This window comes from Canis lupus, chromosome 3, assembly GCF_048164855.1.
Source record: "Canis lupus baileyi chromosome 3, mCanLup2.hap1, whole genome shotgun sequence".
Lineage (NCBI taxonomy): Eukaryota > Metazoa > Chordata > Mammalia > Carnivora > Canidae > Canis > Canis lupus.
The window spans coordinates 11895522-11919875 of record NC_132840.1 but is presented as its reverse complement, the minus strand read 5'-3'; the positions used below and the strand labels follow the sequence as shown (position 1 = coordinate 11919875).

Here is a 24354-nt window from a genome sequence, read left to right as displayed (position 1 = left end):
CTTGGAACTACTCCTAATCTTTAAACAACAGTGTCCAGAAGTAGCCAGGAACTGTGACTAGTCAAAAATTATTTGTATTTATTAATTGTATTTCTCTCCATATTAAATCACAGATATCAAAATCGACAGAGGTAGAAAAAGAATATATAACACAAAAACCCAATAAGGAAATTAGCCCAGAAACAATAACTACTTAGGGACTGTTGTTTTAGAATGTTCACATTATTCACACTGCCTCATAAGCAGGTATCACAGAAAGCAGCTACCTTTTGATGCGTTGTTTCCCCCATATCTAAAAGTTCGATGATCTGTGGTCGGCACATCAAACGTGTATTAGCCAGTCTCTGCTCTGTGGTGAGGGACATTTCCTTCAGGAACTCCGAGGGTGTCAGCTAGAATTTAAAACAAAACAGCTGAAGATTCATAGATGATTATACTGAAAAAGTGTTTCCATAAGTGCCGGTAATGAATAATTTGTGTTTGCAGCTTTCTGGACAATTCTGGAATGCTGCTAAGTTCCCTTATAAAATATTTAAATTAACTAAATAATACAAGAGAAGTACATGTGCGCTTTTGAGCTCTTTGCACACTAATTTGAAATGACACGGGTTGCCATTTCCTTGTGATTTTGAAGAAATCACACAAAAGAAACTGGGTAGGGGTAGGGGAGTGCAGAATCAGGAACTTGCAGGAATATGCCCAAAGAGTTTAACATTGATGCTCAGAAGAAGCATTTGAGCATACAAATCTGCTTCCAAAATCACTTATAGTCTTCAGAGCTAAGGAATTTGAAATGCTTCTACTTCTCAACTGAAGTTACAACAAATAAGCAAAGCATTTGGGTGTTTAGCTATTCTGCTATAGTAGTTTCAAGAGGAATCTTGTGAAATGGGGAGGATCCTCTAGAGAGAGTGACCGGAAAGCTTACGAATGAGTTTGAACTTTTTAGAAATCACAAAAGTGCATTTAGAACTTGTATTAATAGGGCCCTAAAGCCATCGTCAGATCCAGCAGCCACTCACATTCACATATCCAAATAGGAACACAAAATGCTTTAACACTTTCTGATGTTATGAGAAAAAAAATGTAATCTATCATTTAAATAAAATCATCTTAATAACTCAACAAGGCTTAATTACCCAGGACCAAACATTATTATTATTACCAAACAATAGTATATTGTTGTTCTGGAATATTCCAGGGCTTACTTTATATGCGGGGAGATGATGATCACTCACAGCAACATAATGCTTAACTATGTACCAAGACTTCTTAAAACATTCGGAGGCATATAATTTAGCTGATTCATTTTACCTTTGGGTTAAAATCAATGTTCTTCAAAATCCCTACAAAATTAATTTCTGTGATTGAACCCATTTAAATGAAGGCATATTTCAATGCTGCTTCCGACTCGGTTTTCAGGTTCTTTTTGATTGGAACCCAGATTACAATACTAAAATGTTAAGAGGTATCAGCTGTCTCACAGTTTAAATAAAAATAATGAATGAATGAATGAATGAATGAATGAATAAATAAATAAATAAATAAATAAATAAATAAATAAATAAATAAAATAATGAAGCCTTAAAAGCAAAAAGTCGGGAGTTACTTTAAATATGAAATGATAACCACCATAAAAGAGAGTGATGGCAGGTCTTTTTTTCTCCTCAGAACATAACTTAAGACTGGTTTTTAAAATTCAGTGTGTACTATCTTGAATCCTATAGATTGTTATTGATATTTTCTATGGCATATAGTTTATAATTTGGTTCTCACCAAATTATGATAACTCATTAAAAATAGAAGTATGGGGGCGCCTGGGTGGCTCAGTGGTTCAGTGTCTGTCTTTGGCTCAGGGTGTGATCCTGGGGTCTTGGGATTGCGTTCCACATCAGGCTCCCCGAAGGGAGCCTGCTTCTCCCTCTGCCTATGTCTCTGCCTCTCTCTGTGCATCTCTCATGAATAAATAAATAAAATCTTTTAAAAAATAGAAATATGTTTTGTTTTAAAGGACAGAGAAAAAAATGTATTTTTCTTGATACCATATAGTCACCATTTTGATACTCTCTGTTCTACAAATGTGCCAACAGAAATAACTGTTGCCAATCAACAGGTAATAAATTGTTAAGGTCAAACCCTATGGAATTCTGATACCTCATTGTTTTTGAATTACACAAAAGACAGTCTCATAAGGTTCAACCTAACATTTAGAAAACCATGATAATTTCATTGCACGGTCTTACTTCAGCTGATTAACTTAAGCAACTCAAGCCTCTACCTTGAGGTATGTAATTTCGAAAACTTCTCGGGCTTTAAGAGGTGCCTCAGCTCTGTGGCAAGCTACCATGTTATCTAAATTGATATTATTGGTCAGTAATTCTCTGTTTGATTTCTGAGAATGCCAAGTAGCAGCTGTCATCCGCCTGAGGAGACTGCATTAAGTATTTTACACTTGAAAGTCTTGGGTACATTACCATTCGATTTACTTCTTCTTTTGTAACCACCCTTGGACTCAAGGGGGGCAGAACCTTGCTTTTGAATCCTTTCAGCATTTCGACTAACCCCATCTGAACAGCCCCCATGGACTCCTCAAGTCTTCTACTGGTCATTTTTAGTTATTTCCTTCATTCACCTAGGAGTGGGGAAAAAAGGGGTTTAGAATAAATACAGTTAATTCCTGAATACAGATCACAAATTTTTTTAAGCTTTTTCAAGTACAAAGGTTTAGAAAAGACTAATCTTCAAAAATACATCAAATGCTTATAACAAATGCCTTAACTACAGGAGTCTATGCCATGTAATTAGTCCAGAATTAACCTTATTCCAAAGTCTAGGATTCCTTTTAAATAAACCAAGTGATTCTGCAATGAGCTTAGGGAAGAATCGGAAATCAAGCAGTTCTTACATTTGGTATTTTTATCCCCCCAGAAAAACAAATAAACACTGCTCAATAAAGATAAAAACTTTTATCCCCTCAGATAAACAAACACTGCTCATCATTTGCTACTTTATATTTATTTGACAATTCTCTCTCATGACACCATCCAAATATAAAAAAATATAAGGCTTCAGGCTTCCACAGCTGGGCAGAGACTAAAAAAGTAGCATGAGATAAGATAAGGAAGAGGAAGTTTCTGGAGAATTTTTGAAGTTTATAGTCATAAATAAGTTATTAAACAGCCACTCCATATCTCCAAATCAACGAGATAAGACATCTACCCTCTACATATCCTTCCTTATGCCTGTCAGTAGGACACTTGCAACTATGGAGGCCTATTTATGACAAAATGGAGATTTAAAAACAAAACAAAACACAACAACAACAACAACAAAAAACAAAGTGGAGATTTGTTTTCAGTAATAGCCAGCTGGTTTACCCAACACTGTGCCCTGCAAAACACACAAAAAACAAAAACTAAAAATGCTTGATACAATGTCAAATAAAAAACCATAAAAGTCATTAAAAAGATCACAAGACAGTAAGTCATTACCAGACCAAAACAATGAGGAAAGAGGTGCATAAAGAAAAATAGATCTGAATGAAAATGTAATAAGGTACACTGAAGCAAAGCAGTAAAATACTCAAGGAAATGAATATGAAATTTTTAAAAAGAAAAAAAACAAAGAACAAATGGCTGAAATCGCAGACAGTCAAAAAAAAGATCCAAGACACTATAACTGGAGCCCATGAAGAAGAAAAATTAAGTACTGGAGTGGAACTAATATTTCAAGCTACCATCCAATAAAAATTTCCAGAAATAAAAGAAAACATAATGAAAAGGGATTGGTAAGTGCCCATGAAAACAGACCCAGATGGTCAATTCTGAGCCATATTTTAGCAGAACTATTAGACATTTAGAGAAAATTTTAACCTCCTCACAGCCTCCAGGCAGAAAGGTAAAATAACTCACAGGGGCAAGAGAATTAGATGTCACTGGACCTTGAAAAAACAACCTATGAAATGGGAAAATAGAAGATAATATTTTCCAAAAACTAAAAAGTGTGAGCCAAGGATTTTACATACAGTCAAGCTCTCCTTCAATTACCGAAGCTACAGAAAAGGAGTTTTGAACATGTAAAAAGCTCAAGGAAAATAGTAAACAAATTCCCTTCCTGAGGACTCTACTAGAGGATGGGCTTCAGCCAACCAAAAGGTGACTGGGGAACTTCAGCAAAATGACCCACAATGAACACTTCATGTATTTAATTGTAGGGCTAATTTTAAGAATGAAGTTGAAGACATGAGGAGAAAATAGAATTTAAACAGTTTCTGACAAAGTTGAAAGAATGCAATTTTAAAAGAAAAGTAAAAAATAGAAATAAAGTCAAAAGTAGAATAAGATCATTAATAATTGAATAAGTAACAGGTAGGAGTCAAACTATTAAACCAGATAGAATAAAGGAGCTTATGGGAATTGTGGTAGAAAGCCCCTACGATGGCAGTGATACCTGTTTCCAAGCACTCATGTATTGCATAATACCCTGCCCTTGAGTGTGGGCTGTCCTTAGGTATTCTAACAAATATGATACAGCACAAGTGATAGATGCCACTTCTGAGATTAGTTATAAAGAGACTCAGTTCCATCTTGGGTACTGTCTGGCTCTCTTTCAGATCATTAGCTGCCATTTTGAGAGGACACTCAGAAAGCTTAGAGAGAAGCCCATGTGGTGAGGGACCAACTCTGCTAGCAGTGACATGAGTGATCTTAGAAATGGGTCTTCTGAGGCCGGCCAACAACCATGTGAATGAGCTTGCAGGTAGATTTCCGAGCCTCATTTGAGTCTTTAGATGACTACAGGCCCAGCCTACAGCTTGACTGGAGATGCATAATAGAGACTGAGGAGGAGGCACCCAACTAATAAGCCACATCTAGATTCTTGACCCATAGAAACTGTGAGAAAACTAATATTCACTGTCTTAAGCTACTAATTTTGGGGTACTTTATCATACAATAGTAAATTACTAATGTAGGTATTTTAAAGGGTTTATACACCAAAAAACTACTAAACATAAAGGTAAATCTTTCTAAATACCAGAAGAAATTTTAGAAAAAGCAAAGAAGACATACTAAACAGAGAAAGGCAAACAATAAATCAAATGTAATGCAAAGAATTGTTATAATACAAGGTAATATGGGATGTGATGTCACCAACATGGTGGAACAGGTGATTGCCAACTTCAGTCTCTCTCACAAAAAGACCAACTAGAAACTATCCAGAGACAAGATACCTTTGTGAAAATACCAGAACCAGGGGTGAGGCTGAAGTACCCCCTTAGATCACAGAGACATGGAATAGCCTCAAAAACATCATCCTCAGTAAAGTGAGCCAGTTATAAAAGACCACATATTATATGAATCTATACACATGAAGTGTCCAGAATGGGGAAATCTCTAGAGAGAAGGAATAAATTAGTGGTTGTATAGGGCTGGAAGTAATGAAGGGATGGGCAGGGGGTAGGGTATGGCTAAAAGATATGGGATATCTTACTAAGATGACAATGTTCTAAAATTGACTGTGGTGATGATTGCACCACAAATATGTATTTGTAAATATGCTAAAAACTGCTGAGTTGTATATACACCTTAAGGGTGAATTGTATGCTATGTGAGTTTTATCTCAATAAAGTGGTTAAAAATACATTCTAAAACACTTAAAACAATTTTTTAAGATTTATTTATTTATTTGAGAGAGAGAGCATGCACAAGTGGAAGGGGCAGAGTGAGAGAGAATCACAAGTAAACTCCACGCTGAGCATGCAGCCCAACACAGAGCTCGATCTCATGACCCTGAGATCATAGCCTGAGCTGAAACCAAGAGTCAGTTGCTCAACTGACTGAGCCACCCAGGAGCCCTTAAAAAATCAATTCTTAAAAGCTGAAAAACAACTGAAAGAAATGAACTTTGCTGTATATCAAGCTGCTTTCATAACCACAAAGAGAAAACAATTACTCCAACTGACCTAAAAACATAGTATTTTGACTGTCTTCATTAAATGTAGTCTTATTGTTAGTCATAATATGAGTAATAATATATATATTTTTTGCTCTAGGCCCAACATGAGGCTTGAACTCACAACCCGAAGACCACGAGTTTGCATCTTCTACTGACTGAGCTAGCTAGGAGACCCAGTAATAATATTTTTAAAACAAGTAGTTAAAGCAATATTGTTAAGAACTGAGCAATTCAGGATGCCTGGGTGGCTCAGCAGTTGGGTAGTTGCCTTTGGCTCAGGTTATAATCCTGGGATTTGGGATCGGGTCCCACATCAGGCTCCTGATGAGAGCTTGCTTTTCCCTCTGCCTATGTCTCTCTCTCTCTCTCTCATGAGTAAATAAATCTTAAAAAAAAAAAAAAAAAAAAAAAGGAACCGAGCAATTCATCTTAAGAAAAAATAAAGCCAAAGAAGTTCTCATATTAAGAAATCTTATAATCTTACATTTAAATTGGAAACAAGTGTGAGCTCAGGATTATTTTCTTCTTTTAAATAACCTGCCTACTGAAAAAGTTCAGAAACAATGAAGGCCCAGTAAGCAATAACAGTCCAAGGACATACTGCAGACTCTAAATACCATTTCCCACTAAAAGGAACCACATCTCCTTGGAGAAATGGGTAATTTGAGGTCTGATGCATAAAATGTATAAGATGAACTTGGAACATTCTATTTTACTATAAAACAAGGACATTGGGGATCCCTGGGTGGCTCAGCGGTTTAGCGCCTGCCTTTGGCCCAGGGTGCAATCCTGGAGTCCCGGGATAGAGTCCTGCGTCAGGCTCTCGGCATGGAGCCAATTTCTTCCTCCTCCTGTGTCTCTGCCTCTTTCTCTCTCTCTCTCTCTCTCTCTATGTCTATCATAAATAAATAAATAAATCTTAAAAAAAATAAAATAATAAAATAAATAAAACAAGGACATTATCAAAGGCCACTGGGATTGTGTCTAAAGGATCCAATAGGAGTTCCCATTCACCAAAGATAGGACGATTTGAAACATTTTTTAAGTCTGCAATGGATAAGTCTCTGAAAATTCAAGTTTAAAAGATACCAGAAAAAGAATCATTGGTCACCTACGGAAGTTCTACAGCACCAAACTAATTATTTTGAAAATAATAAAAGGAAAGAATCAACCACTTTTTTGGTACAAATTGCACTGCAAGCTAATCAAACAGGTAAGGAAGGAAAATGATTCTTCACAGAAGAACTCCAGCTAATAAACTCAGAACAAACAACAGAAAAATCATGACCATTATGTAACCCCTAATAAAACAAAAGATCATCAATGCTAACATAATTAGGAAGGCTGTTGCTGAAGAACTCTATAATGGCTCAGTTGGGCTAACAACACCTGAGCCCTCTAAACCAATCTCAACATTAAATGCTTGAAAACCAGACATATCATGTGTCTCCACACATGATGCACTACACAGCACCAGCTATGTAGAACTACTAACAAAGATCTATGAGCCAGGCTGCAGGAAACATGGCGAATGGAGGAACAAGCATATTCTGGAAAAATACAATTAAGCCAAATCAAAAAGGTAGGAAATATTATAGGAAAATGACCTCCTTTATTCAACTAATAAATAGCATCAGAGGGTTGTGGGCAAGGGATAGTTATAAATTAAAAGAGTTCTAAACAAACCAAGTGCAAGGATGCACCTTGTTTAGATCATGACGCAAATAAATGAATAATAGATATTAAATAATTATTGGGTTTTTTGTAGAATAATGGCACTGTACTATTCACATGCTACAGGTAGCGTGTAAATCTGTAACTTCCTTTTGGCAATCCTTTAAAACTGTACATATCCTTTGATGTATAAATAAATATCTTTTGCTAGTGGATGTACCCCAATTATGAAAAGATAAGCTATACTGTAACTTAACAACAACTTCAACAGATGAGAAAAACAATGACTTTCTCTTTATCAAACCAAAACACAAAGCAGTTATGTTGTTAAAATTTGATGATTCTGGCATTTTTTATTAAAACTAATTTCTTAAAATAAATAAAACTAATTTTTTTCTATAACTGATTTCTTAAGCACTTTAAGATTCTTGACCATTTTCCTGTTTTGTTGTTTTCCAGTTTTGATCACTAACACCTTATTACAATTCCAGCCTGCAGTACTTGGATCATGCCTTTGTAGCTCAACTACAAGAGTTAATATATTTTTCCCAAAAAATCTGCTCACAATGCTCCTTCTGACTGCAATGTCCTTTCTTTTTACCTCTGCACAGATCCCTTCCTGATTCAAATGTCATTTCCTTATCGAAGCAATTTCTTTCTGATCTTACCAGCTGGAAGTGACTGTTCAACAACTCTGACCTTCCAATATCTTATTTCTCTCTTTTATGACACCTAAAAATTTCTACTTTACAGTTATGTGGGTGCTTATTCTGATCTTAATAGACCATAGACTCCTTGAGTAGAGACTGTAATGCATAGTGCCTTGTATTTAAATGGATGCCTGTGAATTTCTAATGAACCATCGACCAGTAAATTAGACAGAATCAATAATCAAGAGTGTTATTAAAAATGACAATCACCTAGCCCATTGCTCAATATCTAACACAAAACTGAATCCATGCAAATAGGCCAAATGCATTAACATCCCTGGAATGCTTTGACTCCTGTAATCCATCAGTCATCTTAACACCCTGCTTTTAAAGACCACCCTCAGGTCAAAAAATATGGTAAAAGGGGCCATGACCCAAGACCTTTTTTTTTTTTTTTTTTTTTTTTTTCACCAAATAACTTTTTAACTAAAGAGATAACAATACTTTTATTAGGGCATGTATAGTACCAGCTAGACATATCACCAAATCTTCAGTTTCCACCAAGAATAAATTTTTATTTTTTAAAATTAACTTCACAAACTCCTAGAATTCTATTTTAATTAAATAGCCATTATATCTCTTTCCACCCTCCATTCCCCTGTACAGCCTGCACGCACACTCACGTAGGCACATATGCACCCACATACACACTCCTTTATTTCTCATCATCTTGATTTCCATGATCACGTTCTCAAGCCAGGTAGTCCAAGAATCACCCTAAACTCCTTCTGCTCCCTTGCCCCTTCTCACATCTTCACTCTTGTCTCTGCAGCCTACATCTCACAGTTAACCCCTGCCCAGTCTCTGAGCAGTCCTGTCAACATCCCAATTCCAGGTCTTACCATCTCAGCCAGTAAAACCCCAATACTGGGGCAGTCCAGCTGCTCTTCTCTCCTATCCCCAGGCTGTGAGGATTGCTGGAGAAAACCGCACAACAGTGCAACTTTGTCACTATAAATCCAGAGTCTCTGGCTCCCACTGGGCCCTGTACACCTACCACCCTGTTGTCCTTGTCAGCTTTCTTCCCACAGCCTATTCCAAAGCTTCCCTGTATTCTGTGCCTTCCTGCAATTCTAGAGGATTTAAGCCTACCCAGATCCTTTCTGAGCTCCACTCCATTGACCACACTGCAAACAAGATGCCTCCACCCACCTATGTCCCACAGCTGCCTCCAGCCCAGCATGCGCCCCCAGACCTGCTCTCTCCTGTAACCCTCTGTGAATGGAATCACCATCCACACAATTGTCCACACCCCAAATTCACCTCTCATCTATGACTTGTCTCTCCTCCAGTCATTCATATAATAACTAAATGTTTATTGAACACTTCCTACAAACAATAGTGTTCCAAACATTATGTACTAGATGTAGATACTATTATTCTCCCCAAATCACAGCTTTAAAAACCCAGAGGCACAGAGAAGATAACCTGCCCCAGTTCTCATACTAGTAAAGGCTAGAGCTGGAAAGACAGCCAGTCAGTCACTCTGGCTCCAGAGTCCACACTCATGACGCTATTCTGCCTAGACCTCCTGGATATCTCACACATCCATCTCCTCCTTTTCATCCCTGTGGCCCTCCTTTGTTACTGTACTCCTCATGTCTTAACCAGAACAACCTCCTAGGTGAACTCCCTGACTCCAGCATCTCATCCTCACAGTACTCCATTCTCTAGCCACCCTGCACTGAAGCCACAGTGACCTTTTTCAAGGGAAAATAAGGTCATGTCATTTCTCTGCCTAAAATCCTTTAGACCAGAATATTCTGTAAGCTCCTTAGCATGACATACATACCAGGAACTTGCTCTTCTTCGTTTTATGTGCAATTTGCAGTTCACAATCTCTCAAGTGCTCACACGCCTCCAGATTTATACATACCACCTGGAACACCTTTCCTTCTGCACCCCCAGTCCCACCACTAACTCCTATTTGTCTTTCTAGGCTCAGATGTCACCTCTTTCAGAAAGCCTTCTCTGACCTTCCAAGGCTGCCCCTTCTCTGTATCATGCTCACCCCATCATGATCATCTCCCTCTACCAATAGATTGTAAGCTCCTTGAAGACAGAAACTTTGTCTTTTCCACCACTGTATTCTCACTGCCCAGTACATATGCTTATTTCATAAATGTGTTAATTAATCCACACAAATGACTTTCCACAATCCCCAAATGTGTCTATTTCATACTTCTAATATGCTTGTATAAGTTCATCCTTTCCTCTCACTTCCCTATCCCCATCTGCTGGCAAACTTCTATTCATCCCACAAAACCCATCTCAAGGGTCCCCAGAAGTAAGGCTTTCCCTAATGCAAACAGAGTGTCAATCACTCTGTACTTTGCATATGCCTCTATTATTGAAGGTAATACATTGTATTGCAATTATTTGCTAACAAGCCTGTCTCTACCTCTAGAACATAAGCTTGACTGTAGGGATCATGTGTGAATACAAAGAAAAAGGCTCAGTTAATATTTGAATTTAACTTCATATTAATTGCATTTATTAAAAGAGAATTTTCACAAGACTAAAATATTTCCCAGAACAATTTCTCTCTTTTGTTTTATGTTCCTTAATTTAAATGTCAACCTTGGGCTCCTTCTGTGTTTCTATGGAACAGAGTCTAGGTTCTTTCAGAAAAGACAAGAAAATGTATTCTCAGTTAACTCTTAGGATGAAGAACCTTGTAGGACGGTTTGTGTTAAAACTCTGCCTTACTGATTTTGCAGTACTAAATTCTAAAAAGAAAAAAGGAAAAAACATTTTAGGATAGATATTCTTAAGCACAAAATTCATTTTCTGCACAAAAATGAGTTTTGCTTACCTCTAGGAATTCATAAGGGAGCTGAGTCTAAAAGTGATCAAATGTAGAATGGGCTGCTGCCTAGTAAAGCAGAATTTACTGACATATATTATTAAATTAGTGAAAGCCCCCAGACACTATGGAGACATGTATATGTCACATAAATATCTATCATGATGACCTGAACTCTACTTCATCCCGCATCTCAATTCATCTCTTCTTGTTTTCCCTTCATCTTAAATGTCTCAAAGACTTATTTCCTTACATTTTTATTCCTGCCTTCTTATTCCATCCTCAAGTCCCTCCTTTGCTGAAACACAAAACTAAAATACTGTAAAATTGAGATAATGGTAGTTACCTATTACAACATAACAAATTGCCCCCAAACTTAGTAGTTAGAAACAACACAAAACATTTCTCACTTCTCACAGTTTCTGTGACTCAAAAATTTGAAAGACACAGGTCTAGGTGATTCTGGCTTAGGATCTCTTACATTGTGATCAAAGATGGCAGTGAGGGTGGCAGCTATCTGAAGGCTTGACTAAGTCTGGAAAAATATACTTCCAAGGTGGATGGCTCACATGGCTAAGCAAGGTGGTCCTGGCTCTCGGTGGAAGACCTCAGTTCCTCTCCTCATGGGTCTCTCAACCGGGCTGCTGGAGTCTCTGTGTCATGATGCCTGACTACCTTCACAACAAGCAGTCAGCAGACCATGGGAGAGGCTGCAATGTCCTCTGTGACCCAGAAGTCACACATTGTCACTTATGCAATTGGTCCCACTAATCAGCCCTATTCAGTGTGAGAGAAGCTACACAAGGATATGGATACAGGAAGGGAGGATTGCTGGGAGCCATCTTGAAAGCCAGCTACCACGTATACCCCAGGTGTTTAGTGTGAGGATTAAATGAGAGAATGTGTGTAAAGTGCTTTGCACAGTATCTGGCATATCTGTTCTTAGTATTAGCAGAAAGTTTGGTTTAAAAAAAAAAAAGCAATGAATCTGTTCGTGTCTTCAATTTCTGCTACTGTTGGAGTGAGAGCAGGGCAATTATACTCTGGAATGTTAATAAATGTTTCTTTACCCCCAAACACCATTTTAGCAGGAAAATATCAAAGAAAAAATTAGGGAAAATGCTCAAATGCAATAAGACTTATGTTATCAGTGAAGGGTTCTCCAGGAACTCAGAATAAAAGAACTGATTTTAGTTTTTTTAATCTTACTTCATCTTCTGTTTTTCTACTGTTTCTAAAGCTGTTATGCTCCTTGGTTTTCTGTTTTATCTCTTTTAAATTGAATACTTTAGATTTCATAGGTTTCACAATGGCCTCTGTTCTCTTCTCCTTGAAATACTTCCTGAAAATAATCTGTCTCTGCAGAATGTGTGACCTATTATATCTGATGCAGATAAAAGAGACAAGTTTCAGAAAAGAATCTTCTTGTTTGACCCTTTTCTTGTCGAAGAAAAGGAAAATGAAGATGTATTTTGCTCTGGTCACCAATTCCAATGTGGGTGGGGAGGAGAGGGGAATATTCCCTACAGTTGGCTGTCCTACAATTCAACTCAATTCTGAAACTATCTACCCAGCGGTAGCATCAGATTCTGTAGATTAAGGGTTCAGTCCTACAAGACTATCTCTCCCATTACCACCAGATGCTAGTCACAAGCCCAGAGTGTTACCTGTAATTTAGACCAATTAGCAATAAATCAGAGGTTCCCAAGATCCTCTTCTTAAGTTGGACTAATTTGCTAGAGTGACTCTCAGAACTCAGAGAAACATATTACTTACTAGATCACTGGTTTATTATAAAAGGATGTAATTCAGGAACAGCAGATAGAAGAGATGCTGAGGACAAGATATGTGGGAAAGAGTACAGAATCTCTACACCCTCTCCAAGGGTACCACTGTCCCCAAATCTCTATGCGTTTGCCAACCTGGAAGCTCTCCAAATCCTGTCCTTTTGGACTTTTATGGATGATTTACTACATAGGCATGATTGATTAAATTTGGCCATTTATAAACTGATTCAAAAAACAAAAACAAAAAAACTGATTCAACCTCCTGTCCCTTTCCTCTTCAGCCTCCCCTCCCCAGAGGCTGGGGGTGGGACTGCAAGTTGTAATCCTGGAATCACATGGTTGGTTCTTCAGGCAATCAGCTCCTCACCCTTAGGTGGAGTCCAAAAGTCAGCTCATTACCATAACAAAAGACCCCTTTATTGTTTTCCTCACTCAGGAAATTCCAAGAGTTTTAGGACCTCTGTACCAGAAAGAGTGAAGACCAAATACGCGTTTCCTGTAAGTCAAAATACCACAAGATGCAGAGTGAAAACTAATTTTCCTAGGCCTCAAATTACAAAAAGAACTGCTTCTCATAGAAAAGTGTCAAAGTTTGAAACTTGTTCAAACTGTAGAACCAGGCCAGGAACAGCCAACTATGGGCCACATAGGAATAAGGCAATGTTAAAAAACGAAATTCAGAGGTGCCTGGGTGGCTCAGTTGGTTAAGCATCGGACTCTTGGTTTCGGCTCAGGTTGTAGCCTAGAGATAGTGAGATGGAGCCTGTTTGAGATTCTCTCTCCCTTTCCCTCTCCCCCTCCCCCTCTTGCTCTCTCATTCATGCTCTCTCTCTCTAAAAGAAAAAAACAAAAACAAAATTCAACTGAGTAAATCTGAAGATCATTTGACTTTATTCAATTATTGATGAATTAGGCAGCATCCCAACAAGGAAAAAGAAAGGAACTCCAAAAAGCGCTACAAAATGGAAGGATTTTATTGGCAGACAGAGGTATGAAAAGAAAGTTAAAATAATGGATTATTTCAAGCAACCTCACCTTTCTGTGGAGTATGGATGGGATATATCCAGCAGATTACCTCACTAGTGCTGCCCAGGTAATTCCAAATTGACTGGTTAAAGATAACATTCCGAAGGATCCCTTGGGTGGCCCAGCAGTTTAGCGCCACCTTCAGCCCAAGGCGTGATCCTGGAGACCCAGGATCGAGTCCTACATTGGGCTCCCTGCACGGAGTCTGCTTCTCCCTCTGTCTGTGTCTCTGCCTCTCTCTCTCTCTCTCTCTCTCTCTCACTGTCTCTCATGAATAAATAAATAACATCTTAAAAAAATGATAACATTCCTAGGAGAGGTTGAGACTGTAATCAGATTAGGTACGAAGTCTGGGTTTGCTGACATGAGTTTAGCACAAATGACACCACTTGGGGTCTGTTGTTTCTTTTTTTAACAGTAACAACAAGAAAAGAGAGAGCCACAGCTGCAGAAAGAGCTTATTTGTTATTTGTGAGCCCCAATTCACATCATTTTCATGATTTAAACCAAGAATCTACAAGTAATACAGCTCCAAAACAGATTACTTTTCTCACATGGGAATTCAATTATCTTTTAATTTCATAGAGTTATCTACTATTTGCAAAGTACTATACTAATTATAAATAAAATCATATTGTTTTTGAGGAGTGAAGATGAAACTTAGTGATATGGCCTCTAGCATACAGTAACAAGCACCCAGAAATCTAACTGGATTTTGACTTTGCATATCCATCCACATTCAGACTTGGTCACATCTCTTATGTGAAAAGCATTGTTACAATTCGAGCACTTGATAAATTCTACTTTTAGTTACAATGAGGTGGGTAAAAGTTAAAATGATACTGCCTTTTAAAAGATTTTATTGTGAAATTTTATATATACAGAGAAAGGTATCTCCAAAATGTACAGATAACAAATTTCTTATAAAGTGAACATCTGTGTAATGATCATGCCAGTAAAGAAACAAAACACTGTCAGCAACTACTACGTCTACCGAAGGACCCACACATCCCTTCTCAATCACTAAGCCATCTCTCCCCACGAAAGGCAATTACTATCTTCACTTTTATAGAAATCACTTCCTTGATTTTCTTTTACTACCTAAGTATGCATCCCTAAACACTATAGCTTTGCTCAGGTTTTAATATTTGAAACAACAGACTCACACAGTGTGCAATCTTCTATGTCTGGCTTCTTTTATTCTACTTTATATAACTATTTCATTGCATATACCTGCAATCTGTTTCTCTTCATTTAAGTTTAATAGTTCACTGTTTGAAATATACTACTATTTATTAATCTATTCTACTATCGGTTAACATCTGGGTTGTTTCCAGTTTGAGGCTACCATGAATAAGATAGCTATGAACAGTCTTATAAATGTCTGTCTGCACACAAGGCCAAACAGTATCTATCTAGGAATGGAATTGCTGGATCATAGGGTAAGCATATCTTAAACTATGGTAGATAATGCTAAACAGTTTTCCAAAGTCATTGTACCTATTTTATACTCTCAGCAGTGTATGAGAGATCTGGATACCACCCAAACTTGCTAACACTTGCTATTAGAAACCTAAATTTTAGCTATCCTGTGGGTGTATTATCACAGCTCACTGTGGTATTAATTTGCATTTCCCTGATTACTAATAAGGTTGAGTATCTTTGTATATGTTGCTTGTCCATTTGGATGTCCCCTTTTATGAAATGTCTTGAGGTGTCAAGTCCCTTGACTTTTTCCCTTGGGTTGTCTTTTTCTTATTGATTTGTATAAGTCCTTCAAATATTCTGAATGCAGTTACTTGTTTTTGCAGATGTCTTTGCCCACTCTATGGCTTGTTTTTTTTTTATTCAAGCAGCTTTATGCACCAACTTCCAGTTCATCTCTATTCCTTTGAAGCAGCCCTTTGAGGTCCAAACCCAAAGAGGAATTCAGCAGGTGCCCTCTATCCACCAATCCCTGCTGCCTTAGCCCACAAAGACTGCTCTGTCTTTTACTCTCTTGGCTTCTTCCTTGGAATTTATTTGCATATGCTCTCAGGGGTTCTAAGTTTTGAACTCACTTCCCTGGGTCCCTGTTCCACTTAGAGCTGGCCTGATAATTCTTCACCATCTTGTTAGCTCTCTACTGCCTTGAAGCAGGCTCCTGTTGATAACCTACCCAAGTTTTCCAGTTGTCCTTGGCAGGAGGACAGACCTGTACTACCTCGTCTACCCTTCTCAGAAGCAGAAATCCTCATTTGCCAAAGTGTAGATAGTATAAGGGGAGAAAACCTATTCCATGACTGAAGAATTTTCCAATGCAAAAATGAAACTTTTTTTTTTTATTTGAAGATAAAACCCAAAAATGAAGCACAATACACATAGTTCCCAGGACTGGTAGAAGTTATAGCACTGCTCAGATGTCTGGATAATAACCTGGATTATCCATTCATGCCACCTAATCCAAGATTTATAGAGCTGATGTCTTAACATTGTGATTCATTTTAGGTATCAGACTGAGATATAGTTAGTGCTACCTTGTTTTATTAACAATGAATACCTATTTACAGAACTTTAATGGCCAGAAGTAAACATTTAAAATTTCTCTGCCAAGCAACCAAGGACATATTTATTCTTCAGCCCCTTCTCACTTGAAGAACCAATAAAAGCAATAACATTTTTTGAAAATGTATATTAAACTTCAGACCCTCTGAGCTTTAGCTAGATCTTTCAGAAAGAGTCTTAATCTGGGATCCCTGGGTGGCGCAGCGGTTTGGCGCCTGCCTTTGGCCCAGGGTACGATCCTGGAGACCCGGGATCGAATCCCACGTCGGGCTCCCGGTGCATGGAGCCTGCTTCTCCTTCTGCCTATGTCTCTGTCTCTCTCTCTCTCTCTCTCTCTCTGTGTGACTATCATAAATAAATAAAAATTTTTAAAAAAGAGTCTTAATCTGTGTATGGATCCAAACTATGAGACACTATTACAGGCACCCTCAGATGACATGGTAAAGTGCATAATTGTCTCTGGAATGCCCAGTCTCTCCTTCCAAGTCCATTAACCCTACCAGGATACTCTGGTTCCTTTCTGTCTAGGTTGTCAGGCTGCCCTGTTTCTCTTGATCACACTAAAAGGTTATTTTGAGGTAAAATCTCTGGAACTCTCTCCCTCTCATTCCTTTTCCCCATGCTAACTTAGATTCATCTCACAGGTGTCATTTGAAACATCACTGCTTCTAGAAAGCCTTTTCCTAAGGTCTCATAGCAATTTCACTTTTCACATATTGAGTAAATAACTTGTGTAACTAGATTTCTCTGTCTGTCTTCTTCACTAGAGAACAAGCTTCATGGGTCAGAGACCTTGACCATCATCCTTATCATTGGTATATAAGCCTAACATAATGCCTAGCATGGAGTCAATAAATATTTCAGGAGTGATTGGATGGGTAGCTGAATCACTAAGCCATCTATGCTTTCTTTCTCAAAGAGATCTTCATTTTTTTTTCTAGAAAAAAAATTTTTTGAGAGAGAGAGCATGTGAGGGCGATGGGGAAGAAGAGAGGGATGGGAAAGAGAGAGAGAGAGAGAGAGAGAGAGAATCTTAAGCAGGCTCCATACTCAACATGCTGAGCCCAAAGTGGGGCTTGATCTCACAACCCTGAGATCCAAAATCAAGAGTTGAACACTTCACCAACTGAGACACCCAGGTGCCTCTCAAAAATATATTCATTTTACAAAGGAATCATGGGACACCTGAGTGGCTCACCAGTTGGGCATCTGCCTTTGGCTCAGGGCCTGATCCCGGATTGGGCTCCTTGCATGGAGCCTGCTTCTCCTCCCTCTGCCTATGTCTCTGCCTCTCTATGTGTCTCTCATGAATAAATAAATAAAATCTTTAAAATCAATCAATCAATCAATAAATAGGAATCATTTGGGGCACCTGGGTGGTTCAGTGGTTGAGCATCTGCCTTTGGCTCAGGTCATGATTCCAGAGTCCTGAGATCAAGTCCCATATCACGCTCCCCACAGGAAGTCTGCTTCTGCCCATGTCTCTGCCTCTCCCTCTGTCTCTTATGAATAAATAAATAAAATCTTTTAAAAAAATTAAAAAATAAAAGGAATCATTTGTCAGGTATTTATAAGTTTTTACTACCCTGGATCTATTTATCCTTTTTCAGGGATCAATATCATTTTTCTTCAGAGCAACACCCCACTCCTTACCCCAATCCAGGAGTAGCTTATCCTAATATCACATCTCTCTGGCCACAGTGATTAGTTCTAGATATGGCAAATGACTAAAGTTAAACCAGTCAGAGCCAATGAGGCATAATTCTGACTTTATTGGAACTGCTGAAAAAGAGGCACACTTTCTTTCCACTGAGGTTGCTGAAAAGTGGGATATGGGCTTGAAGCAACAGGCAGCTTTCTTGCCCCTATGACAGGAGAGAGGCTCTTAAGAATGAAGCCACATATGAAAGCAGTGTCATAAGCCTGAATTCTGATGACATTATTTAAATCCTTAGATCCAGGCAGGATCTTTTGAGCTATTTGAGCCAATTTATGTTCTTTGACACAAGTGTCATCTGAGCTGTATTCTGTGGTCACAATCTCTTGACAAAGTGAATTCATTATAAATAATTGCAGTTTATTTATTATTTGTAATGTGTTACCATAGCATGAATAACTTGAGAACCATTTAGACCAAAATTTATAAAAGCAGTTTTTGATAAGTCTTGTTCATTTTGTCAAATATGCTATTATAAACATAACAAACTATTTTAAATCCATGTTTGCTTTATTAAAATATAACAACTTCTATTTTATATACCACTGATTCTGTTACTACCAGATTATAAAGGCCAATTGGCTTGCAACAACACAAACGGAATGCCTCTGACTTCTACAGCTATTACACATGATGAATGTTGATTTGGAGAATTTGCTTCAATTTACACCATACATATATATCACTCAAGGTGAAGTATTTTAGAAGCTTCTTATGAATCCTAGGCAATTCATATTATTTTCATTGTATGAAAGAAATACATATGTATTTGTTTATGAATTGCTGCAATAAAGAAGAAATACTGAAATTACCATTCACTGATAACTAAAATTCCTTATTTTGGAATTAACTATCAAATCAATGAGGGCTTACTCATATTTTAATATCAACAACAAATGTAATGGCCCCCTCCTGCTAATTTAGCAAAATTCTAAAATAATTTTTTTTTAAAGCTGCAGTCTATCATTTCTTTGTGACTCTTCTGTGGAAGAAATATAAGCAAAGGAAAATATTGGGTATGTTAATTTATTTTCCTAACACAACAATCCCTAATTCAACTGTCCTTCCCTCCAGTGTGCCATACCAATTATTCTACTTAGGAAATTTTCTAACATGAGAAAACATCTTCTCATATGCCTACAATGGGTTTAGCAGATCATTTTCTCAAATCTATTTATCTTATTTGGATTCAAGAATGCATACTCAATAAGGAATACGCTTCAACAGCTTTTGATTTGACAATCTATCTTTATAAAGTATTTCTTCTGATTGTCTAGCAGTTCTAGGGACGCCGGGGTGGCTCAGCAGTTGAGCCTCAGACCGTGATCCCGTGGTCCAGGGATCAGGTGGGAAACCTGCTTCTCCCTCTGCCTATGTCTCTGCCTCTCTCTCTCTCTCTGTATCTCATAAATGAATAAATAAATAAAATCTTTTTTAAAAAAATAAATAAATAAATAAATAAAATAAATAAAATCTTTTTTTCAAGCAAGCAAGAAAGCAAGCAGTTCTAAACTTTGAGGCCCTGATACAAATGGTTCATCTTTGGTCTTATCAGCCATCCTGGTGTCCTAGCTAAATGGACTAATAAATTCCTTATTCTAATTAAACTGTACTGAAGTTTGAACTAAGTTTCTATTACTTAAAACCTAGCACTCTCTAATGATAATTGTTATATTTTTAGAAATCATACGTTTACTTAAAATTTACTCCTGGGGTTTATTAGGAAGACTTGCAAATAACTAATATGTAATGGTGTGAGTTGCTATTTCCAAAGCAAGCTAAAAATGCCTTACTTCTATTAGAATAGGAGAGAATAAGTTTAAACATTTTGCACTTATATATAATGCATAGACTAATTCATTTGAACCATCAGGGTACCATCCAGGGTGCCTAAAAATCTGGAAATCATGAAAAGTCATTAGATATCTGCATTAATTAACACAGCACAGGTAATTTCATACACAAATAATTCTGCTCTTCCCGAATCCACATGTGACTAAAACTAGCACATAGCAAGATCTCTGCAGAAATTCACATGGATTAAAAAATTCTGGGTCATCTGAATCCAGAAGAGATAACTAGAAATACTTCATTTTCATACTTTAAAGACATATATAACTTTATTGAGGGTTACAGAGAAAATTCTTTACAGAAAATCAGTAAATTTTCTCCAGGTACTAATAAATTCAAGAGTTTTTTGCAAACATTATTTAAAAGTGATCTTATTTGTTAACCAAATCCCTCTGACGAAAATAAAGCCTGGGAATCATATTTCCTTTCACAGAAAATATTTAGAATCCCTTTAAGAAAGCCAGCTATACATAGTAGAGCAAATGTGGATTTACTCATTGACCCTTCCAAGGCTCCAACTACCATCAATGAAGAAAGAGACTGGGGTTTTCATCAATCTCCGCCAGCCATTAGGGATGTGGTATTTCCCAAGAACAAATGAAGAACAAGTTAGCTTGTCCCTGCTCAAACGGAGTGCTTTCAACACTGATCACTGTCTCATACACCCTTACCAGCAGCTACTTGTTAAATGCTATATGTCTACCTTTTATTAAAATGTCAAATATAATTTTTTTAATTCATACTGGATGGCTGTCATAACAGAATTCAGTAATGAAAACCAATGACAGGGACTGGTTGCATACTATAAAACTGTACCTGAGCTGTCTGGCATATAACAGGGTCATTTTTCTTCTTTCATTATCACATTGGTAAATACTGACTGGGAAATTCTTTGTACACTGATATTAGAGAGCAGAACTTGGTCAGATCGATTTTCATTATGATAGTATGAAAAATACTTATACCAGCCTACATTTCTAATAAGGACAGAAATAAATTTTTCTCCTAAAATTAAAGATGACTTTCACTTCCAGTAATGGCAGATAACAATTGGTTGAACCAACCATTCATGTGAACACTACTTAAAAACTTTAGGGGAAAAATAAATGTTAATTCCCCCTAAAAGTATTAAAAAGCTATCAATACAGTGAGCAATTACCAGGCCAATATCTAAATGCAATCAAACACCAGAGAAGTAAGCAAAGAACTAAAACTCTATAGCCACTTCTGTCCCAGGGCATTTGCTAATCCTGAACAACTGGGGCTTTGTTTGGTGAACTTGCTGAGGCAGAAGTCAATGATTAGAATCTGCTCAAGATGAGAAGTATAATAAGAAATCTTTTCACCTTAGGCACTCTCTCAAATAAATAAATAAATTTTTTTTAAAAACTGGGGAATATGAACATGGAGTGCCTATCAGACAATAGTATATCTTTTTTAAGTTTGTAGACTGTGATAACAACACTTTGGTTACATAAAAGAATGTTCTTAATCTTAGCAAATAACTCCTAACTATAAAATTTATAAAATTTAATTTACATTGCTTTCAAATGGTTCAGAAGAGAAAGAGAGAGAGTGTGTGCAAAAGCCAATGTGGCAGAATGGAAACAACAACTGATGGCCCCAAGTAAAGGGTATTTAGGTACGATGATTACTTCAAGTTTTCTTTAGATGTTTTAAAAACAAAATGCTGTAGGGGGGAGTTGTATAGAAGATTCAAAAAAGATTCAAATAGAACATCTGGCAACAAAAGATACAGAGACTAAATTTACAGATTTGGAAAAGTAAAAAGCATATTTTAAATAGCTGAAGAGAACATGACTGAACAAGAAAATGGATCAGAAGAATTAGGCAGGTTAGTACATGGAGTGACAAAGGAACAGAAAACACACAAGGGAGGTCCAGAGACATGAAGGACAGAGACTGAGGTCATGAGAGCCTTGAGTGACCAGAGAAGAGTCAGAGGCAGTAACTGAAAACTAACTAGCTGGGCAGTCTACTGAAATGCTGGGAGAGACCAATTTATAGGTTCCAAAAACCCATCGAATCCCAAGCTACGTAGATGAAGGGGGGTGGAAAAATCCATACCTGGACTCAATCTTAGGGTGAAGAAAACCAAAAATAAAGAGAAAAATGGTTTAAAAAGCCAATAAAAATTATTTTCAACAGAGCTGTGGTTACATTAAAAGCTAATCTATCAATATAGTGAAAGCCGGAAGATGGTAGAATGATGAATTCAAATGTGTCAGAAGAAAAAAAAACTGCCATTTTTAAATTCTATAACCAGCAAAATTATCTTTCAAGAATAAGGGTGAATTCAGGACAATTTCAGACAGATAAATATGGGAAGTTCACCCCAGCACCTCCCCTTCACACTTAACATTGTTCCTGAACTTAAACTGCCTTGAAATGTAAGACTGCTCTCCAGCATTCTGTTGTTTCTTCAAAAATGTAAGACTCTGCTCTCCAGCATTCTGTTGTTTCTTCTTCATATTATATGTATACAATAACATACAACTACTGGATGAGTACTAGAAAAATGTACGACTGTTGCTGAAAATGACTCTGCAATGGTTAATACACCAATTTACCTCATGTAAAGTTTCTGTACAAGTTCACAAATATACATACATCCATATTGATGTGCCACTTTTTTCAAAATAAGTAACCAAAACAATTTGAACTCAGCAGGGATCTCATTGTCCCTGGCTCATCATAATATGGCTGTCCTATGGTTCTGTTATTAATTGCTTTACAAATAGAAATATCATTACCCATATATAAATTTCACTTCTGAACAAAACAAAATAAAACAAAGATCCATGAGTGGTGACCTCCAACTGAACTGGTTAAATTTAGGGGCTCATTTGTAAAGGTCAGTGTCCTTTGCTGCAAACCCACTTCTTATGCAGATGAGAAGTTGAACCTGCCCTAGGGCACCGGGCATAATTAGCCAGCTGCACTCCCATAATAAAGTGCAGATGGTTAATTACCCCAGCAAATAACTGCTTACTTGTGGGCACAAAAGCCTGTACCTAAAATCATTGAAAGTATATTCGGGCCTATTTGTGCTCGTGCAAACAAAACACTTCTTCCAAGGTTTCATCTGTGAACAGAGCACCACAGGCTCAAACTGCACTGCTCTGGGGGAGACCCATTAACACTGCTGGGGTCTGGTTCCAGGGAGGGGCCACTGGCCACAAAGCTATATTTTGAAAGGCGAAATATTTCACAGGGCACTGAATCCTTGTTGAAAAATCTCCTAAAGTTTCCTTGTTGTAAAAGGAATTGTAAATGAAACAGAATTTGGTTTTCCTGGACTCCAAAGTAAATTCTATATTCTTTTGATTAAAAACTCCAAAATGAAAGAATTTTTTCACAAGCAAACATGTCAATATTCGTTGTCTTTTTTTTTTAATTTTTTTTTTTTTGAGAGAGAGAGAGAGAGAGCACAAGCAGGGGGAAGAGTAGAACAGGGAGAAGCAGGCTTCCCACTGAGCAGGGAGCCCAATGTGGGGCTCAATCCCAGGACCCTGGAATCATAACCTGAGCCGAATGCAGATGCTTAACCAACTGAGCCACCCAGGTGCACCAATATTTGCTATCTTAAGAAGGAAAAAAAAAAATCTAATTTTCCTGTGCCCTTAAGGAATTTCATGGGCTAGCTGAGCAATTTAGAAATTGTAAGAATTTAGAAAGAATTTAGAAATTCTTCAGAATTTAGAAAGCTATGTAAGATACAACACATCCAATGGTTTTTAGAGACTGTTCCACCAATCCCAGTTAAAAATGTAATCTATCAGGGGGACCCGAGTGGCACAGTCGTTTGGGCATCAGACTCTTGGTTTTGGCTCAGGTACCATCTTGAGGTCCTGGGATCAAGCTCTGAATCAGGCTCTGCACTCAGCATGGAGTCTGCTTGAGATTCTCTCTCCCTCTCCCTCTGCCTTTTCCACTAGCACTGTGTACGTGTGTGTCTCTTTCTCAAATAAATAAATATTTTCTAAAAATAATAAAAAAATAATCTATCAATCTCCCTACAGCAAAAATAGGATTCAGGGAGAAAGCAGAGAAGCGGTAACTACTTCCTAAAACCCATGTTTGGAAGTCCTCTGCAGCTGCAAAGCTCTCAGTTTGCAGGGGCAAGATGACAGGGCTGCGGAACAGAATACTAATCTACTTGAATCGACACAGAACCTTTCCTTTGAAGAACCCACAGGGTGTGTGATTCCATTCAGTTTAATTGTATGTTGGGGAAAAGGAAAAGCAGCTTGCCATAGTTTT

General features: G+C 37.5%; 1 protein-coding gene across 5 annotated transcripts in view; it reads right to left on the bottom strand.

The window, feature by feature from the left end:
• HYDIN (HYDIN axonemal central pair apparatus protein) overlaps positions 1 to 24354 on the bottom strand; it is a 383131-nt gene that overhangs the window by 301020 nt on the left and 57757 nt on the right. For all 5 annotated transcript variants that reach the window (XM_072817829.1, XM_072817826.1, XM_072817838.1 and 2 more), the window contains 2 exons: positions 2475 to 2632; positions 267 to 392 (listed from right to left, as the gene is read on the bottom strand). In XM_072817829.1, the coding sequence (XP_072673930.1) occupies positions 267 to 392; positions 2475 to 2609 (261 nt within the window). In that variant the 5' untranslated portion in view covers positions 2610 to 2632. The remainder of the gene's footprint in view (positions 1 to 266; positions 393 to 2474; positions 2633 to 24354) is intronic.